Here is a 14,831-nt window from a genome sequence, read left to right as displayed (position 1 = left end):
AGGGGGCGGGATGGAGCATGAATAGAGAGGAGGGTGGAGATGTAGGCAGCAGTGGAGTTGGTGAGGGCCTTGTATGTATGAGTGAGGAGCTTGAAGAGGGTTCTGTAGGGGAAGGGGAGCCAGTGAAGGGATTGGTAGAGGGGGAGACAGACGAGGAGCGGCGAGAAAGGAAGATTAGCCTAGCGGCTGCATTAAGTACAGGTCGAAGGGGAGCGAGATGAGATTGGTCGAGGCCAGCGAGGAGGAGGTTACAGTAGTCCAAGCGGGAGATGATCAGAGAGTGAATAAGACATTTGGTGGCATCTTGGGGGAGGAAGGGCCAGGTACGAGTGATGTTACACAGCTGGAAGCGGCAGAATTTAGCAATAGAGAGAATGTGGGGGCCAAAAGGAGAGAGGAGTCGAGGATGACACAGAGGCAGCGAAGTTGGGGGACAGGGGAGATGGAAGTGTTGTTGATAGTGATTGAGAGGTCAGAAGGGGGCGATGTGTGAGGGGGAGGAAAATCTATGAGTTCAGTTTTAGCGAGGTTAAGTTTGAGGAATCGAGAGGACATCCAGGAGGATATGGCAGAGAGGCAGGCGGACACCCTAGAGAGGAGGGAGGGAGAGAGATCAGGAGAGGTATAGTTGAGTGTCGTCGGCGTAGAGCTGGTAGTTGAGGCCGTAGCAGCTGATGAGTTCACCCAGGGAAGAGGTGTATAGAGTCTTCTCCCAGAGCCCTGAGGGACCCTGACTGGAAGGGTGGAGGGGGGGTGGGGAGAGACCCAGAGGTGGTGACTGAGAAGGAACGGTCAGTAGGGTAAGAGGTTAACCAGGACAAGACTGGGCCGGAGAGGCCAAAGGACTGGAGGGTGTGGAGGAGGAGGGGCTGGTCGAAGGCTGCAGAGAGATCAAGGAGGATGAGAAGGGAGAAGTGGCCCCTGGCTTTAGCAGAGAGGAGATCATTGGTGACTTTAGCCAGGGCAGTTTCAGTGGAGTGAAGGGGGCGGAAACCAGACTGGAGAGGATCAAGGAGGGAATGTTCAGAAAGGTAGGAGGAGAGACGGCTGCAGACGAGCCTTTTGAGAATTTTGGAGGCAAAGGGGAGGAGAGATATGGGGTGATAGTTGGAGGGAGAAGTGGGGTCAAGATTAGGTTTCTTACGAATGGGGGATACGTGAGCATGTTTGAAGGAGGAGGGGAAGATGCCGGTGGAGGGGGAAAGATTAAAGAGGTCGGAGCAGGTGGTAGGGGAAAGAGAGCGAAGAAGGTGGGAGGGGATGGGATCCAGGGGACAGGTAGGGGGGGAGGATGAAATGGGAGAGTGGGCTTCCTCGCCCGTGGTGGGGTGGAAGGAGTAGAGGGAAAGGTGGCTGGGGGGGGGGGAGGACAAGAGTGGAGGCTGAGACTTCAAGTCGGATGGCCTCAATTTTAGAGGAGAAAAGGGAGGGGCCAGGAGAGTGCAGAAGGTGGCGAAGAGGCGGCGGGGGTTAGAGGATTAGGACAAGATGAGGGATTTAATGAAAGATTGTTTAGCGAGTGAGAGGGCAGAGCTGTAGGATGAAAGGATGAATTTAAAGTGGAGGAAGTCAGCCAGGGAGCGGGATTTTCTCCAGTGGCGTTCAGCGGTACAGGAGCATTTTTGTAGGAAGCGTGTAAATTTGGAGTGCCAGGGTTGGGGTTTGGAGCAGCGAGGGTGGACGGAGTGGGCAGGGGCGACAGCATCCAGAGGGTGAGGTTGTAGACATTGGGAGACAATGCAGCCTTTAATATTAGAATTTGTATAGATCATACACACATTGTTAGGTAGTGCAGGTAGTTCACTCTAATACCAGACAGTGAATAGTTGTTACCTGTGAGATTAAAGGCTGTATTTTCTCCCAATGTCTACAAAGAAAGTGATTAATTGTATGATTGTAATTTTAACAACAATATTTTATATGGCATTTTATCAAGTGACTTTTAGCCATAAATCCATCTGCATTAAGTAGTTCTATGGGAATGTACTTGGTTAGCCAGCATATCTGAACTCATCCATTGCTAACATAGATTCGCCATTATTAAAATCAATTCTGATAAGTGTATAAATCTACCAACCGTTGCATTGAGCTTCACAGAATTACTAGTCTGCTCATTGAAAATAAAAATTGAAGAAAAAAAATAATTGATAAGCATGGAATAATAATTTAACAAATAAGGGGCATTATTATATAGATCAATTTTAGGCTCCTTTGTGTTGTGTGTAAAACAAGAAAAAATAACATTTACATACTTTACAATTTTGCTGGTTAAAATGTTTTGCATTACAAATAAAGATATTATTTTAACTAATTTCTGGACTTCTTATCTCTGTTAGGCTCATGAAATCATGGATTGATGTGAAATTTGTTACAGCTTAAAATTGCATTGTTAGAAATATCACATCATGATAAATTATCTGATGTAACCTCATATGTTTTTGTGCCAAGGAGGATCATGGGGCTGGATTACCCACTGCTAAACTGTGTCCAAAACTGTATAAAAAGAGCACTGTTTAACCATGTAATGTAGTATTCCATCTATATCTTCTGTAAAGATTGCTAGTACCATAAACTAGCGTGAAATGGTCCTTTACTAGGACTGCTTGAGCTAATAAAACATCACTGCTTCCAGATCCTGCTTTGACATCTACTTACCTGCTGTAATTCCTGTGTCCTACAGATTAGACCAATCTAATCCGTTATCCGGCTGTTCTGAGGTTGGGACCCAGCATCTAGTACCAACGCTTTGTCCGCTACCCTGCAGCTCTGTCCAGTGTGATAGGCCAGGGGGAACCATACACAGCAACCCTGATCTAAAGGAAGAGGTCAGGGTTACCAGCCCAGGTGCCCAACAAGGGGGTACACTAGCAGCAAGTGTTACCCTGATGGAATCTGTTCTAGGTCCTGACGTGAATCGCAAGCACCTCCTTCTGCATTTAGAGTGGCACAATTTGGAATAAAAAAGTGTATGTTTTCTGATTCCTCATGTTTACAGTCATGAAGTAAGTGAGGAACAAAATTTAGTTCGTATCCATTGCCCATTCCTAGCTTACTTCCTAGGACCCAAGGTTATTTTATTCTGCCACTGGTGCTGTCAAGAGAAATAATAACAAGGCAGCATCTTACTACTTTGTGTTGCCAAATACTGCATTTTCTACACTTCCAGTGTAAACATGATTTTATTTCTTCTATTCAAACTTCACATGTCTTTTTGGTGCTGCTGATGGAGATAACTGGAGTGGGGGAATGGGTTCAGAGATCTGATGTTGAGGTAAAGGTAATTGGGGGGATGGAGGGCTCTTTATGTAATGTGGCTGGGAGTGCGTGGGCTATTTTGAGGGTGATGGCTAGTCCTTTAACAGTACAAGATAATGATTTATTGGTGGGGTGAAAGTGAGGCAATTTACTTGAAGGTGGGGGCTGTTTAATAGAGTAGTAATGTGACTACCTATTTAATGCTGGGGTGGTTTAAAGGCAAATTATTGAACATGGGGTTGAGTTTTTGGAGAAGGATGGCTATTTATTAACGTGAAAACTAGTTATTTAATTTTTAATTAGTTTGGGGGATAATGGGTTTATTTATTACATGTGAATACTAATAATTTTGGGGATGGGTGCTGTGAGGGAAGCATTAAGGGTTCACTTGTTGCTTTCCATATTTCATGTCCCTGTACCTTTTTCCAAATATTTCAGCTCAGCAGAATCTAAGCTTAAGACACTGACAGCAGCAGGAATTGAAAGCCGAAAGGAGGACAGGTTAACTAGCCTGACTGTGATGGGGGGCAGTCCCAGTTTTGGGTGACTGTCCCACTCAGTCAGGACTTTGTTTCCACTACAGGGACAATTGGGAGGTAGGTGCAGTAGTGCATGCAGCATTGCCTGTGTATGTGAAGTGGATGGGAAATGGTTTGAGAGCAGCCTAGCACTGGCACATTTACATATTCCAGATGTACTCCAACGCAAATAGTTAACCAGCCTGTCCCTTGTTTCTCACAAAATGTGGATTATAGTGTGTTGAGCTGGGGAACAAAAGCAAGAACTGTAAAAAGTACAGAGTACAACTGCAGTGTCTAATTATATACATGCGGATATGTGGACCTTGTAGCCGTGCCTACTTAAAAGACTTCTTCATTCCATGTTCTGCATTGTAAAAACATGTTTTTAATTCAGTGATGGTGTTATGCATTGTTCTCAAATTGAAACCAGGTGGGTTATAGGTATGGATCAGGCGGTATCCAGGATACAGGTGAGGGGGCTGGAGCTGCATTCATTCTCCCACCTCCTTTCTCTATAGATGGCATGGAACAGATGGGGATCCTGTGACATCCCAAAGTAGTGTAGGAGGTTAATTTCAGGAAGGGGGTTAACTGTTATCTGATATTTGGAGGTGGGGAAGGCCTGTTAGTACCCATTGTCCTCCACAGATCTGCCTGAGACATTCTGTCTGGGACACCGCAGGGGAGCCACTGTGGAATAACAGTTCATCTCCACTCCCCCACCAACCCCGTAGTCCAGCAGTCACCAATGTTTAAGAAGGAGAGACCTAGGGGTTTGCCTTGAAAGGGGAAAACATTGTGTAAATTTGACCCTAGATATAAGAAGCCACTCAAGGGGAGGGGGGGGGGGGGTGATATTCATTCTGGGAATTGATGGCTGGAAGCTGCAGGGTGGCTGGTTTTTGGAGTTGCCGTTCCCTACCTGTGATATACATTGGCAGATCCATGGATCATCAAGTCAGGAGGCCTGTAGCTCCTTAAGCTAGTGGTGTAAGGGACAGATAATGTGGTTAACTTGCCTGGTGTTTATTTACTGTGTGTGTATATAATATTCTAGTGATTTGTTTTATTACAATAAATGTATTGTTTTACTTTCTCTTTCATCCAGTCTGGGGGAGCATGGGAGTTGGCACCTAGCTAGTTAATTTCTAGCACTGCTGACAGGCCCTTCCCCTATATAACTCTCCCAACCCCCCCCCTTCCTCTTCAGTTTTTTCTAGGTGCCCATGGAGTTAGGCACTGTTTTAGTTGCTGCTAAATTTTCTTTTCTTCTTTTTTTTTTTTTTTTTTGGAGAATATCTTGGGCAGATCTGGGAGTGTGTTCTATTATAGAGAGCACACTCTCAGAACAGCAGCGCAGGCACTGCTCTGTCAGCTGAGAGCCAGAGGCTCTCACTGGCAGAGCAAATTATGGTGCTTGAATGCAGAGTGACTAGCGGTCTCTCCGGACCGCTGTCACTCTTGGGGCCTCACCGATAACCGGTGCTGCCATTAGGCAAGGAGGGCCGGTTATCGGAATGAAAAAGAAATGCCGGCGGCCATTTTAAAATCCACGGAGGAGAGGAAACGGAAAGGGGCCATACCAAGATCCCCCCTCGGGGGCATCGGGGTGAAAATCCGCTGCGGAGACCTCAATTGAGGTCTCCACTACTATATATATATATATATATATATATATATATATATATATTATAATTTGTTTTCTTTCTACTCCCCGCTAATGGGGCAAGAAAAGCACTTCAGAGAGACAGCATTATCAGAGGGGGGGGAGCTAAGATATAGAGCTCTCCTGCTCTCCATGGAAAGTTGGACTAGCCCGGCCTTTTGGCGCCAAATAGAAGCCCGGGAAAGGACGCAGAGCAGAGGGAGCAGGCACCAGGCACTGCTGTTGGACTTCTCCCCTGTTTGGCCTATGGCTACGTATCTGATTTATTTAAACATATATTATTGTATTGCTGACTGCAGAGTGGGCTAGTGGGAGTTATATTATAGTTCTCCCACTTGCCAAGTTATTTTATTTTGGTTTAACAATTTACAAGTATAACTTTTATGTCCGATTACTTGTTTCTTTTTTCTTTTTCATATTTTCTCTGCTGTCTCTCGCTCTCTAACAGCTAAATTTAAGTCTGTATGTTTGGTGTGCCTTCCTTTGTAAAATGACAGATAAAGGAAAGGGCCCTAAAGTAAAGTGTTTCACATGTTCAAAATGTAATGCAAAATTACCTAGTGGGCAGAGGGACCTGTTGGCTCTATGTTCTGTCTGCGATGCAGGGGGTCCCCCTACGCAATCCCAGCTTGTTACAGCCTCACTGACGGAGGAACCGGCCTGGGTGGCCTCCCTGACAGTCGGTTTCCTCTTTAGCACAGATGGTGTCACAGTCCAATCACCTGATGTCTACTGTGGTGGCCGCGGTGGCTAATAGTGCTAGTACACCTTTGGGCCTCCCTGCTGCCACAGGTTCTTTTGAAGAGTCTATTCCAGGACCTTCCTCATTGCTTACAGACCAGGCCCCTGTTCCCACAGAACCGTCATGGTCCGCAGCATTTATTAAGGGTTTGGATAAACTAAACCAGTTACTTGAATCCCCAAACATCCCGCCTTCTAAAAGGAAGAGGCCTAGATCCACTAATACCCTTATGGTTCTTTCAGACCCGGAGAGGGTTTCAGAGGAGGAGGGGGAAGTATATTCTGATCCTGACCAGGGGTAACCTTTGGAGCAGGAAGACGATCCTAAAAGCCATTTTATTAATGATTTGGTTTTAGCGGTAAGAGAGGCGTTGGACCTGCCAGAACCGGAGGATCCTACTCCTAGAGACAGAAGTCTCTTTAAGAAGGCCAAAAGGAAAGCTATTCGTTTTCCTCCTTCGGTAGAACTCAGAGATATTGCAGAGGGAGCCTGGAAACAGCCTGATAGAAGGTTCTCTGTTCCCAGAAAGTTCCCTACCCTGTATCCATTACAGGAGGAAGATGTGGCCCGCTGGGAGAGTATTCCTAAGGTAGATATTCCAGTAGCCCGTTTGGCTAGACACACTTTACTACCAGTCCCAGGTTCAGCAACTCTGCAGGATGTCAATGATCGCAGGGTGGAATCCCAGCTAAAATCTATATTTATGGCTGCGGGTTCTTCCTTCAGACCCACATTTGCTTCAGGTTGGGTTGCTAGAGCCATGGAAACATGGCCAGACCAACTGGCAGAGGCCTTACAGAACTCGGATTTACTTCCCCTGGCTTTGCATCTGAAAGAGGCATCGGGGTACCTTTATGAGGCGGCTCAGAACTCAGCGTCTGTGTCCTCCTCTATTCAGGCTGCATCCATTTCAGCAAGAAGAACGTTATGGCTGAAATCCGGGGAAGGAGATTCGGAATCTAAGAAGTCTGTTGAATCCATTCCTTTTTCAGCAGCAGGTTTGTTCAGGCCGGAATTGGACACTATGATTACCCAGGCAACGGGGCAAAAGCACTTCTTTGCCGGTATTCTCAGGTAGGGGCAGGACTTCTCGGGTCAGCTCCTTTCGTCAGCCCGTTAGAGGGAACTCCTGGCCTAGAGGACAGTCATTTAGAGGTAGACAACCAAATGCTCGAGGCTCCTCCGTCAGGGGTAGATCCTCGTTTGCGGCTAGGCGCCAGGCCTCTAGGACACAGGAGAAGCCTGCGTCCTGACGACCACTCTACTCTGCCAGAGGTGGCGCCGCAGGGGGAGACGTCTGTCTCTGTTCGGGAACAGCGGGCAGCGTCATCCCAAGGCACTTGGATTCGGGGTATTATAGCAAGGGGGTACATGATAGACCTGCTGGGTCTGGTACCACATTTTTTTTTTGTAACACCACTACCCCGAGAGCAATCAAGAAGTCAGACAATACAAGTTTGTGTCGCCTCTTCTTTTATAAAGAGTCATCTGCAGCCTAAGATTCCCATTACCAGAGAGGTTGGGGGGCGGTAATCTTGCACCTCCGGCTCAAGGGACCTTGGTCGGTCCAGGAATCAGCCTTACCAATATATGTGTTACAGTTGTAGGCAATTCTTTTAGCCCTTCGGGGGGCCCAGTCCCTCCTTTAGGCCACCCTGTCAAAATTCAATCCGACAATGCCACGGCTGTGGCATATGTCAACAGGCAGGGAAGAACCAGGAGTGCAGCCGCAATGAAAATTGCAGCTCAGATTTTTTGTTGGACAGAACAGCAAGTTCCGGCAATTTCGGCAGTATTCATTCCAAGAATTAGGAGGCCGACTATCTAAGTTGAAATCAGATGATTCCGGGGAAGTGGTCACTCCATCCGGAGAGGTGGGGTCTTCCGGATATAGATCTCATGGCCTCCAGACACAACATTAAGGTTCACAGGTTTTTAGCAAGGGCAAAGAGATCCCTTAGCCATGGCAGTGGATGAAATGACGATGTATTGGGTGCTCAGGTTGGGATACTTGGTTCCCCCGACTCCCATGCTTCCTCGCATGCACAGATGAGTAAGGCAAGGGGGTCTTCCGATAATACGAATAGCTCCCTCATGGCCACGCCGAGTGTGGTACACAGACATAATCTCTATGGCGATAGGATAAGGATTTCGTCTTCCGCCACGAGACGACCTCCTTCTTCCAGGTCCCTTCCGTCACCAGAATTTTCCTCAGCTCAGTTTAACGGCATGGATGTTGAAGCCAGCCTCTGGAGGGCTGGGGGTTTTTCCTCTAGTGTAGTTAACACTATGATGCAAGCTCGAAAACCAGTTTCGGCTCGCATCTATCAGCGGATTTGGAGAGCCTATATCAGATGGTGTGAAGATAGGTCATATCACACGTCTTCCTTCCGTCTCCCTCACTTATTGGCCTTTCTTCAGCATGGGCTGGAAGCAGGTCTTCGTTTAGGTTCCCTAAGGGTACAGGTATTGGCACTGTCAGTCTTTTTTTCATCTGAAATTAGCGGATTTGCCAGATATCAAGACTTTTCTTCAGGGAGTCTCCTACAGAACCATGGGATCTTAACCTGGTACTGGACATGCTTAAAGGACCTCCCTTTGAACCTTTACCTGAGGCAGATTTTAGGTGTTTGACCTGGAAGTTGTTCTTTTCTTTTAGCAATTGCATTGCACGTAGGCTATCGGAATTGGGAGCTCTGTCTTGCCGGGAACCATATTTGGTTTTTCATGAGGACAGAGCGGTTTTGAGAACACTCCCCTCTTTTGTTCCAAAAGTGGTGTCCTCCTTCCATTTGAACCAGGAAATTGTAGTTCCAGTTTTTTCATCTACTTCTCACTCAGATCGGCAGTCTATGAAAAAGTTAGATGTGGTCAGGGGCTCTCCGTATTTATGTCAAAAGAACATCTCAAATTAGACAAACGATTCTCTGTTTGTCCTATATGATTCTAACAAAAGAGGCTGGCCAGCCTCTAAACAGTCCATTGCAAGATGGATTACGGCAACTATTAGGCAGGCTTACATAACAGCTAACCTACCTGTGCCGGAGAGACTTACGGCCCATTCCACCAGATCGGTAGGGGCAGCAAGAAATGGGGCTTCTGCTGAGCAGCTTTGCAGGGCAGCCACCTGGTCTTCTGTCCACACATTTACCAAATTCTATCAATTTAATGTATTCGCATCTGCGGATGCAGATTTGGCTCGTAGTACTCTACGAGCGGGGTTTTCAGAGCGGTCCCACCCTTAGGGGACTGCTTTAGAATGTCCCCATGGTAAGCATTGTCCCCCAGACTGGATGAAAGAGAAAAGAGGATTTATATACTTTACGTTAAATCCGTTTTACTGATTCCATCTGGGGAACACTGCGATCCCTCCCTTCTGCTTTTCCTCTGTGTGCTCTTGTTTGGTTGACCCTTCTCCTTGGGGCTTTTTAAATTAACTGAGGAGGAAGAGGAAGGGGGGGAGTTATATAGGGGGAGGGGTCTGTCAGCAGTGCTAGAAATTAACTAGCTAGGTGCCAACTCCCATGCTCCCCTACACACCCCCCATGGTAAGCAGTGTCCCCCATACGGAATCAGAGAAACAGATTTAACGTAAGTATATAAATCCTCTTTTCTAACTGTATTTGCCTGAGTGACTATACGAACCTTAGAAGGTACTGGGGTAGGCTTCACTGGCATAATAAGGCACCCCTGAGTGGCCAGCCAGCATGAAGTGGTCCAGAAAACCTGGTATCTTTACACGTAATGATACTTACATCATAGAATCATAGGAAAAACTATAATACCGTACAGTTGTTTTAAAATATGCCTTAATGTAGTTAACATGTGTTTTATACTGGTTTCTGTAAAACCATGGCTTTTCCACTTTCTAAACCACTACTCGTATCGTGTCAGCAGTTTCTATGTCATATTATCCAAAGCCTGAAACTAAACATTACGTTGTACACAATTTATCTGCTGCTGCTTCAGAAGGTTGCTATTGGCCTATGCCACGGTTAGTTTTTGAAAGGACAATATGTTTTGGCATTAAAGCTGGAGGCTTCAACTGAACTCTTATTTTAGGCGTCACACTGGACTTAAATGTACTTATTGTGTCAGATGTAATAATACTGTGCCCGTTTGCAGATCTGTTTTCTTAACCATGACATATAATGGAGAGGATTTATTCAGTCAATCTCTCTGGGGTGGTAGAGTTATTGATTTGTTCCAGTGTATCCAGAACTACATCTGGAATTTGCTTTACTGAACTGTCGTTCAAGCATATTTGAAAAAGTCACACTATAGTGACGAAACGCAGGATATATTTATAGAGCACATATCAGAGGGGAGCTAATATTCCATCTAAATTTTTATTATTCTCATTTCGTTTGCATCCACTATGTGATTGTCTGTTTCAGGTGGAAAGGAAGTGACGGTACATACACTGAGCACTCACTGTGCCGTCTGGTAGTAGTTTTCCATCTTGCCTACAATATAAGCATGTTTGCTAGTCTCATAAGATGAGTACAAGATCTAGAGGAAACAATATGGGTAGAGAGTTGCATGAGTGTATAGAGTTTGGTTTTCTTGAATGCAAGTTAAGTTCATAGTTAAGATAAGACAATCCTGGTAATGGGTCAACTGGAGGAATTATTGGATATGCGTTCCTGTTCTTTTGTCTGACCTCTTACCATCATCGACATTTATTTATATAGCGCCAGCAGATTCCATAGAGCTTTACAATTGGGAACAAACAGTAATAAAACAATACTGGGTAATATATATAGAGAGGTAAGAGTGCCCTGCTCGCAAGCTTACAATCTATGAATCTGATCATGATTTGAGCTCATCCATCTCTATCTGGATGAGCTATGACTGGGTACTTGTTGGAAGTTGTGAGTGTATGTAAAGAACCCTTCTACTCTGCTTCACAAACACCCCTCATGTGCTCAGTATTCAGTGTAGCTTAGTGTCCACAGTCTTCAACACGGCTAAATGGCATGTGTTAACTGTTATGTCTAACTTAGATATACTAACCTAATGTCACATTCCTTATTCATGGAATGTGACATGAGGTTAGTATGTGTTAAGCATAACTAGATGCATATATGTGTATATTATGTATGTACAGTGTAAAATAATGTCTGATTTCATTATTAACCACTATTTTAGCAATTGCATTTCAGTGACACTGTAGGTGACACAGAAAGTTAGGTATCCATATGTGCTGATGTTACTAAGCTACATAAGCTTTTTACAACAGAACAGTGTACAGAATAGTAACTTTCTTCTAGACAGATTTAAATAAGAGTGCCATGAATTGGCAGCTGCTATTTAGTGTAGATAAAATGTAGGTTTGCTCATGAGCCTTGGTAATGCTGCTCACGCATTAAATAGCATACAATCAGGAAACCTGAGATGGAAATTAACTTGGAAATATTAGTTTACAGAAATATGAGTAGCAGCACCAAGTCAAATGAAATCCTGAACTGCATAAAAATGGGGTTACTTTTGTAATAATGTACTGATTAGTTTTGGGGGTTTCTAGTGACGGTGAATCTGTCTAGTCAGATTCATTCTATCGACATGTTTAAAATGTTGACATTGTGGCTACAGTAGTAACTGTCGACAGTCACAATGTCTACATTCAAAGCTTCCCACACACACACACACACACAGATTAAGTGTAGTGCTGCCTAGGCTGATACTATCAAAATTGGGGGGACAGAAACCATTGGGTCTGCCTGCCATATTGACAACCAGCATGGAGCTGGATTACCTACGGCGATGGGGTTCGCAATATAAAAAGTAGACAGTAGTCGTCAATGCACTAAGCATTTAAAATGTATTGGATGGCTTTCTTGCAAGGGACTATCTGTACCTATAATTAGGGCACATTATGGGGATTTGATCTAGGGAATTTATCATATTGATATTTCACCCCCTATGAATGAGCAACTGTAAAACGGGTTTTGGCCTGCTTTCCTATGGATTAACACCATTCTAGTTTATGAAAGGTTGAACCTGAGGTATAGGTGTGTTCAAACTTACTGTGTAAGAAGTATGACCTGTAACAGTAGAATCTTATATAGTCTGACATATTTAAAAACAAGAGTATCTTGCTCACCTAACATTATTTTGCCTTTTTGAAATAAGGAACACTACACTGCAATGATGGACTGAGTCTGGCACTATACAGTAGTACTATTTTATTTGTTGCTACTCTATCTGATCATCTGCGCTATTGTGGTAATGAATTTAGAATAATCCTGTGGTCAGAAGTGTGAGTGGTGTGATGCAGTGGTTGGTTCGTTGTCAGTCTGTGGGAGAGAAGATGTGAAAATTAATGTAGGGGGGGGGGAGGGGTACATCTCCCCGACTGAGTAGAGCGACAAGGACTTACTTGACTTGATAAGGTAGAAGGTGGCAATGATGATAGTACGGGAACAGCAAAGCTTTGAAAAGAGGACTTTGCAGGATCACAATCAATACAGAAGCCAGCACACAGAAAGTCATGTGACTTTCTTGGACTGTACTAATATTAGGGTGTGTTAATGAGTAATGCAAAGAGTTTGAAAATGTACCAAGTAGAAGGGTTGCTGTAAAATCTTTTACATTGTACGGCTCTCTGCATTACTCATTAACCCCCCCCCCCCCCTAATAATAGTAGTTTCCGAGAAAGTCACATGACTTTCTGTGTGCCGGCTTCTGTATTGATCGTGATCCTGCAAAGTCCTCTTTTGAAAGCCCATATTATTTTTTACTGAAATAATCGTGTGCTACAGTTTAATCACCTAGCATGTTTAACCAAAGTGGTGGTGTTTTTTTTTGTTTTTGTTTTATAGTTTAGAACTATATTTGGATCAGCTGACAGGTGACTTGGCTACATACACCGCTCATGCTTGCAGGAGAACAATAACTTGTGCTGATATGGAGCTTCTTATGAAAAGGTGAGGGGTAAGATTACCTAGTGGGGAAGGTGCACATTAAAATTCTATATATATATTTTATTAGTTATTTGGGTTTTGCTGTATTTATTTGTGTCTTTTATTTTGAAGGTATTTTAAGGGACAGTATTCAGGATTACCTGGTACGAAATAAAATTATTAGTGGGAATCAACATGGATTTGTGAGGGATAGGTCATGTCAAACTAATCGAATTAGTTTCTACGAGGAAGTTAGTGGGAACTTAGACCAGGGCAGGACAGTAGATGTGGTCTACTTAGATTTTGCACACAAGAGGTTGGTTTACAAAATAAGGGAACTGGGTCTAGAAATCAAAATTTGTACTTGGATCGAAAACTGGTTAGAGAATAGGGAACAGAGAGTTGTGATAAATGGAACATTTTCTAATTGGTCAAAGGTCTTAAGTGGAGTACCTCAAGGTTCCGTGCTGGGACCACTCCTTTTTAATAAATTTATTAATGACCTTGGTGATGGTTTAGAGAGTAAAGTTTCTATTTTTGCAGATGACACTAAACTCTGTAAGGTAATAAAATCAGAGCAAGATGTAGCTTCTCCACAGAGGGACTTAAATAAACTGGAGGATTGGGTGGCTAAATGGAATATGAGGTTTAACACAGATAAATGTAAGGTTATGCATTCAGGGATAAAAAACAAGAACGCAATCTATAAATTAAATGGAATTAATTTGGGAGAATCTATAATGGAAAAGGATTTGGGAGTGTTCGTAGACAGTAGACTTAGCAATAGTGCTCAATGTCAAGCAGCAGCTGCAAGGGCAAACAAAGTATTGGCATGCATAAAAAGGGGCATAGATGCAAGGGAAGACAGTGTAATTTTGCCACTGTATAAATCGTTGGTAAGACCTCATCTTGAATATGCAGTACAGTTCTGAGCACCACTCTATAAAAAAGATAATTTGGAACTAGAAAGGGTTCAGAGAAGGGCGACAAAATTGATAAAGGGTATGGAGTCATTAAGTTATGAGGAAAGGTTAGCCAGTTTAGGCATGTTTACTTTAGAAAAGAGGCGTCTAAGGGGACATATGATTACTATGTACAAATACATTAGGGGTCAATACAGAGAGCTTTCATGCCGAATTTTCATCATATTAAAGCAATGAGCTATCCTGGTGGTCATCCCCTAAGGTTAGAGGAGAGGAAATTTCACAACCAGCAAAGGAAGGGGTTCTTTACAGTAAGGGCAGTCAAGATATGGAATTCATTGCCAGGGAAGGTTGTGATGGCAGATTCAATAGATATGTTTAAGAAAGGGTTAGACAGATTTTTAGTGGAAAGGTGTATCCAGGGATACGACCGTTAATTTAAAATAAAGGATAGTAGTGGATATAGGGTAAAAATTGGATTGCAATATTGAGTCTGGGGGGATTTTCAAATTGAAACAGATGGGCGGTTGCCTACTCTGGATTAATTTCAAATATAAGTGCAGGATCGCAGGAGATCCAAAATATGTTTAACTTGATGATGAGGTTGAAAAAAGACACCAGTCCAACTATGTTACTATGTTACATAATACACTAGTTTATAAACAAGCAGGGCCGTTTTCACATGAGCATTTATTTTGTCTACCTCGTATGTTCCTGTTTAAATGTATGCTCTCTCTTCCCCACTATCCAGTACTGCTGAGCACTGTGCCGCCTTATAAATAAACACCAATAATAGTTACTAGGAGCAAATTAACTTTA

General features: G+C 43.9%; 2 protein-coding genes across 5 annotated transcripts in view; both read left to right on the top strand.

Annotated features, from left to right (window-relative positions):
- Positions 1-13,314, top strand: part of CENPT (centromere protein T) — a 119,199-nt gene extending 105,885 nt beyond the window's left edge. For 2 of the 3 annotated variants that reach the window (XM_075188824.1, XM_075188825.1), the window contains one exon: positions 13,009-13,311. In XM_075188824.1, the coding sequence (XP_075044925.1) occupies positions 13,009-13,117 (109 nt within the window). In that variant the 3' untranslated portion in view covers positions 13,118-13,311. Of the gene's footprint in view, positions 1-13,008 lie in introns of all 3 variants that reach the window. The other variant, XM_075188826.1, reaches the window with a different exon arrangement.
- SLC12A4 (solute carrier family 12 member 4) overlaps positions 1-14,831 on the top strand; it is a 1,264,335-nt gene that overhangs the window by 685,497 nt on the left and 564,007 nt on the right. The gene's annotated exons all lie outside the window — the stretch shown is intronic.

This window comes from Mixophyes fleayi, chromosome 10, assembly GCF_038048845.1.
Source record: "Mixophyes fleayi isolate aMixFle1 chromosome 10, aMixFle1.hap1, whole genome shotgun sequence".
Classification (NCBI taxonomy): Eukaryota; Metazoa; Chordata; class Amphibia; order Anura; family Limnodynastidae; genus Mixophyes; species Mixophyes fleayi.
The sequence above is the reverse complement of the archived record's forward strand: the minus strand, read 5'-3'. Positions and strand labels throughout refer to the sequence as shown.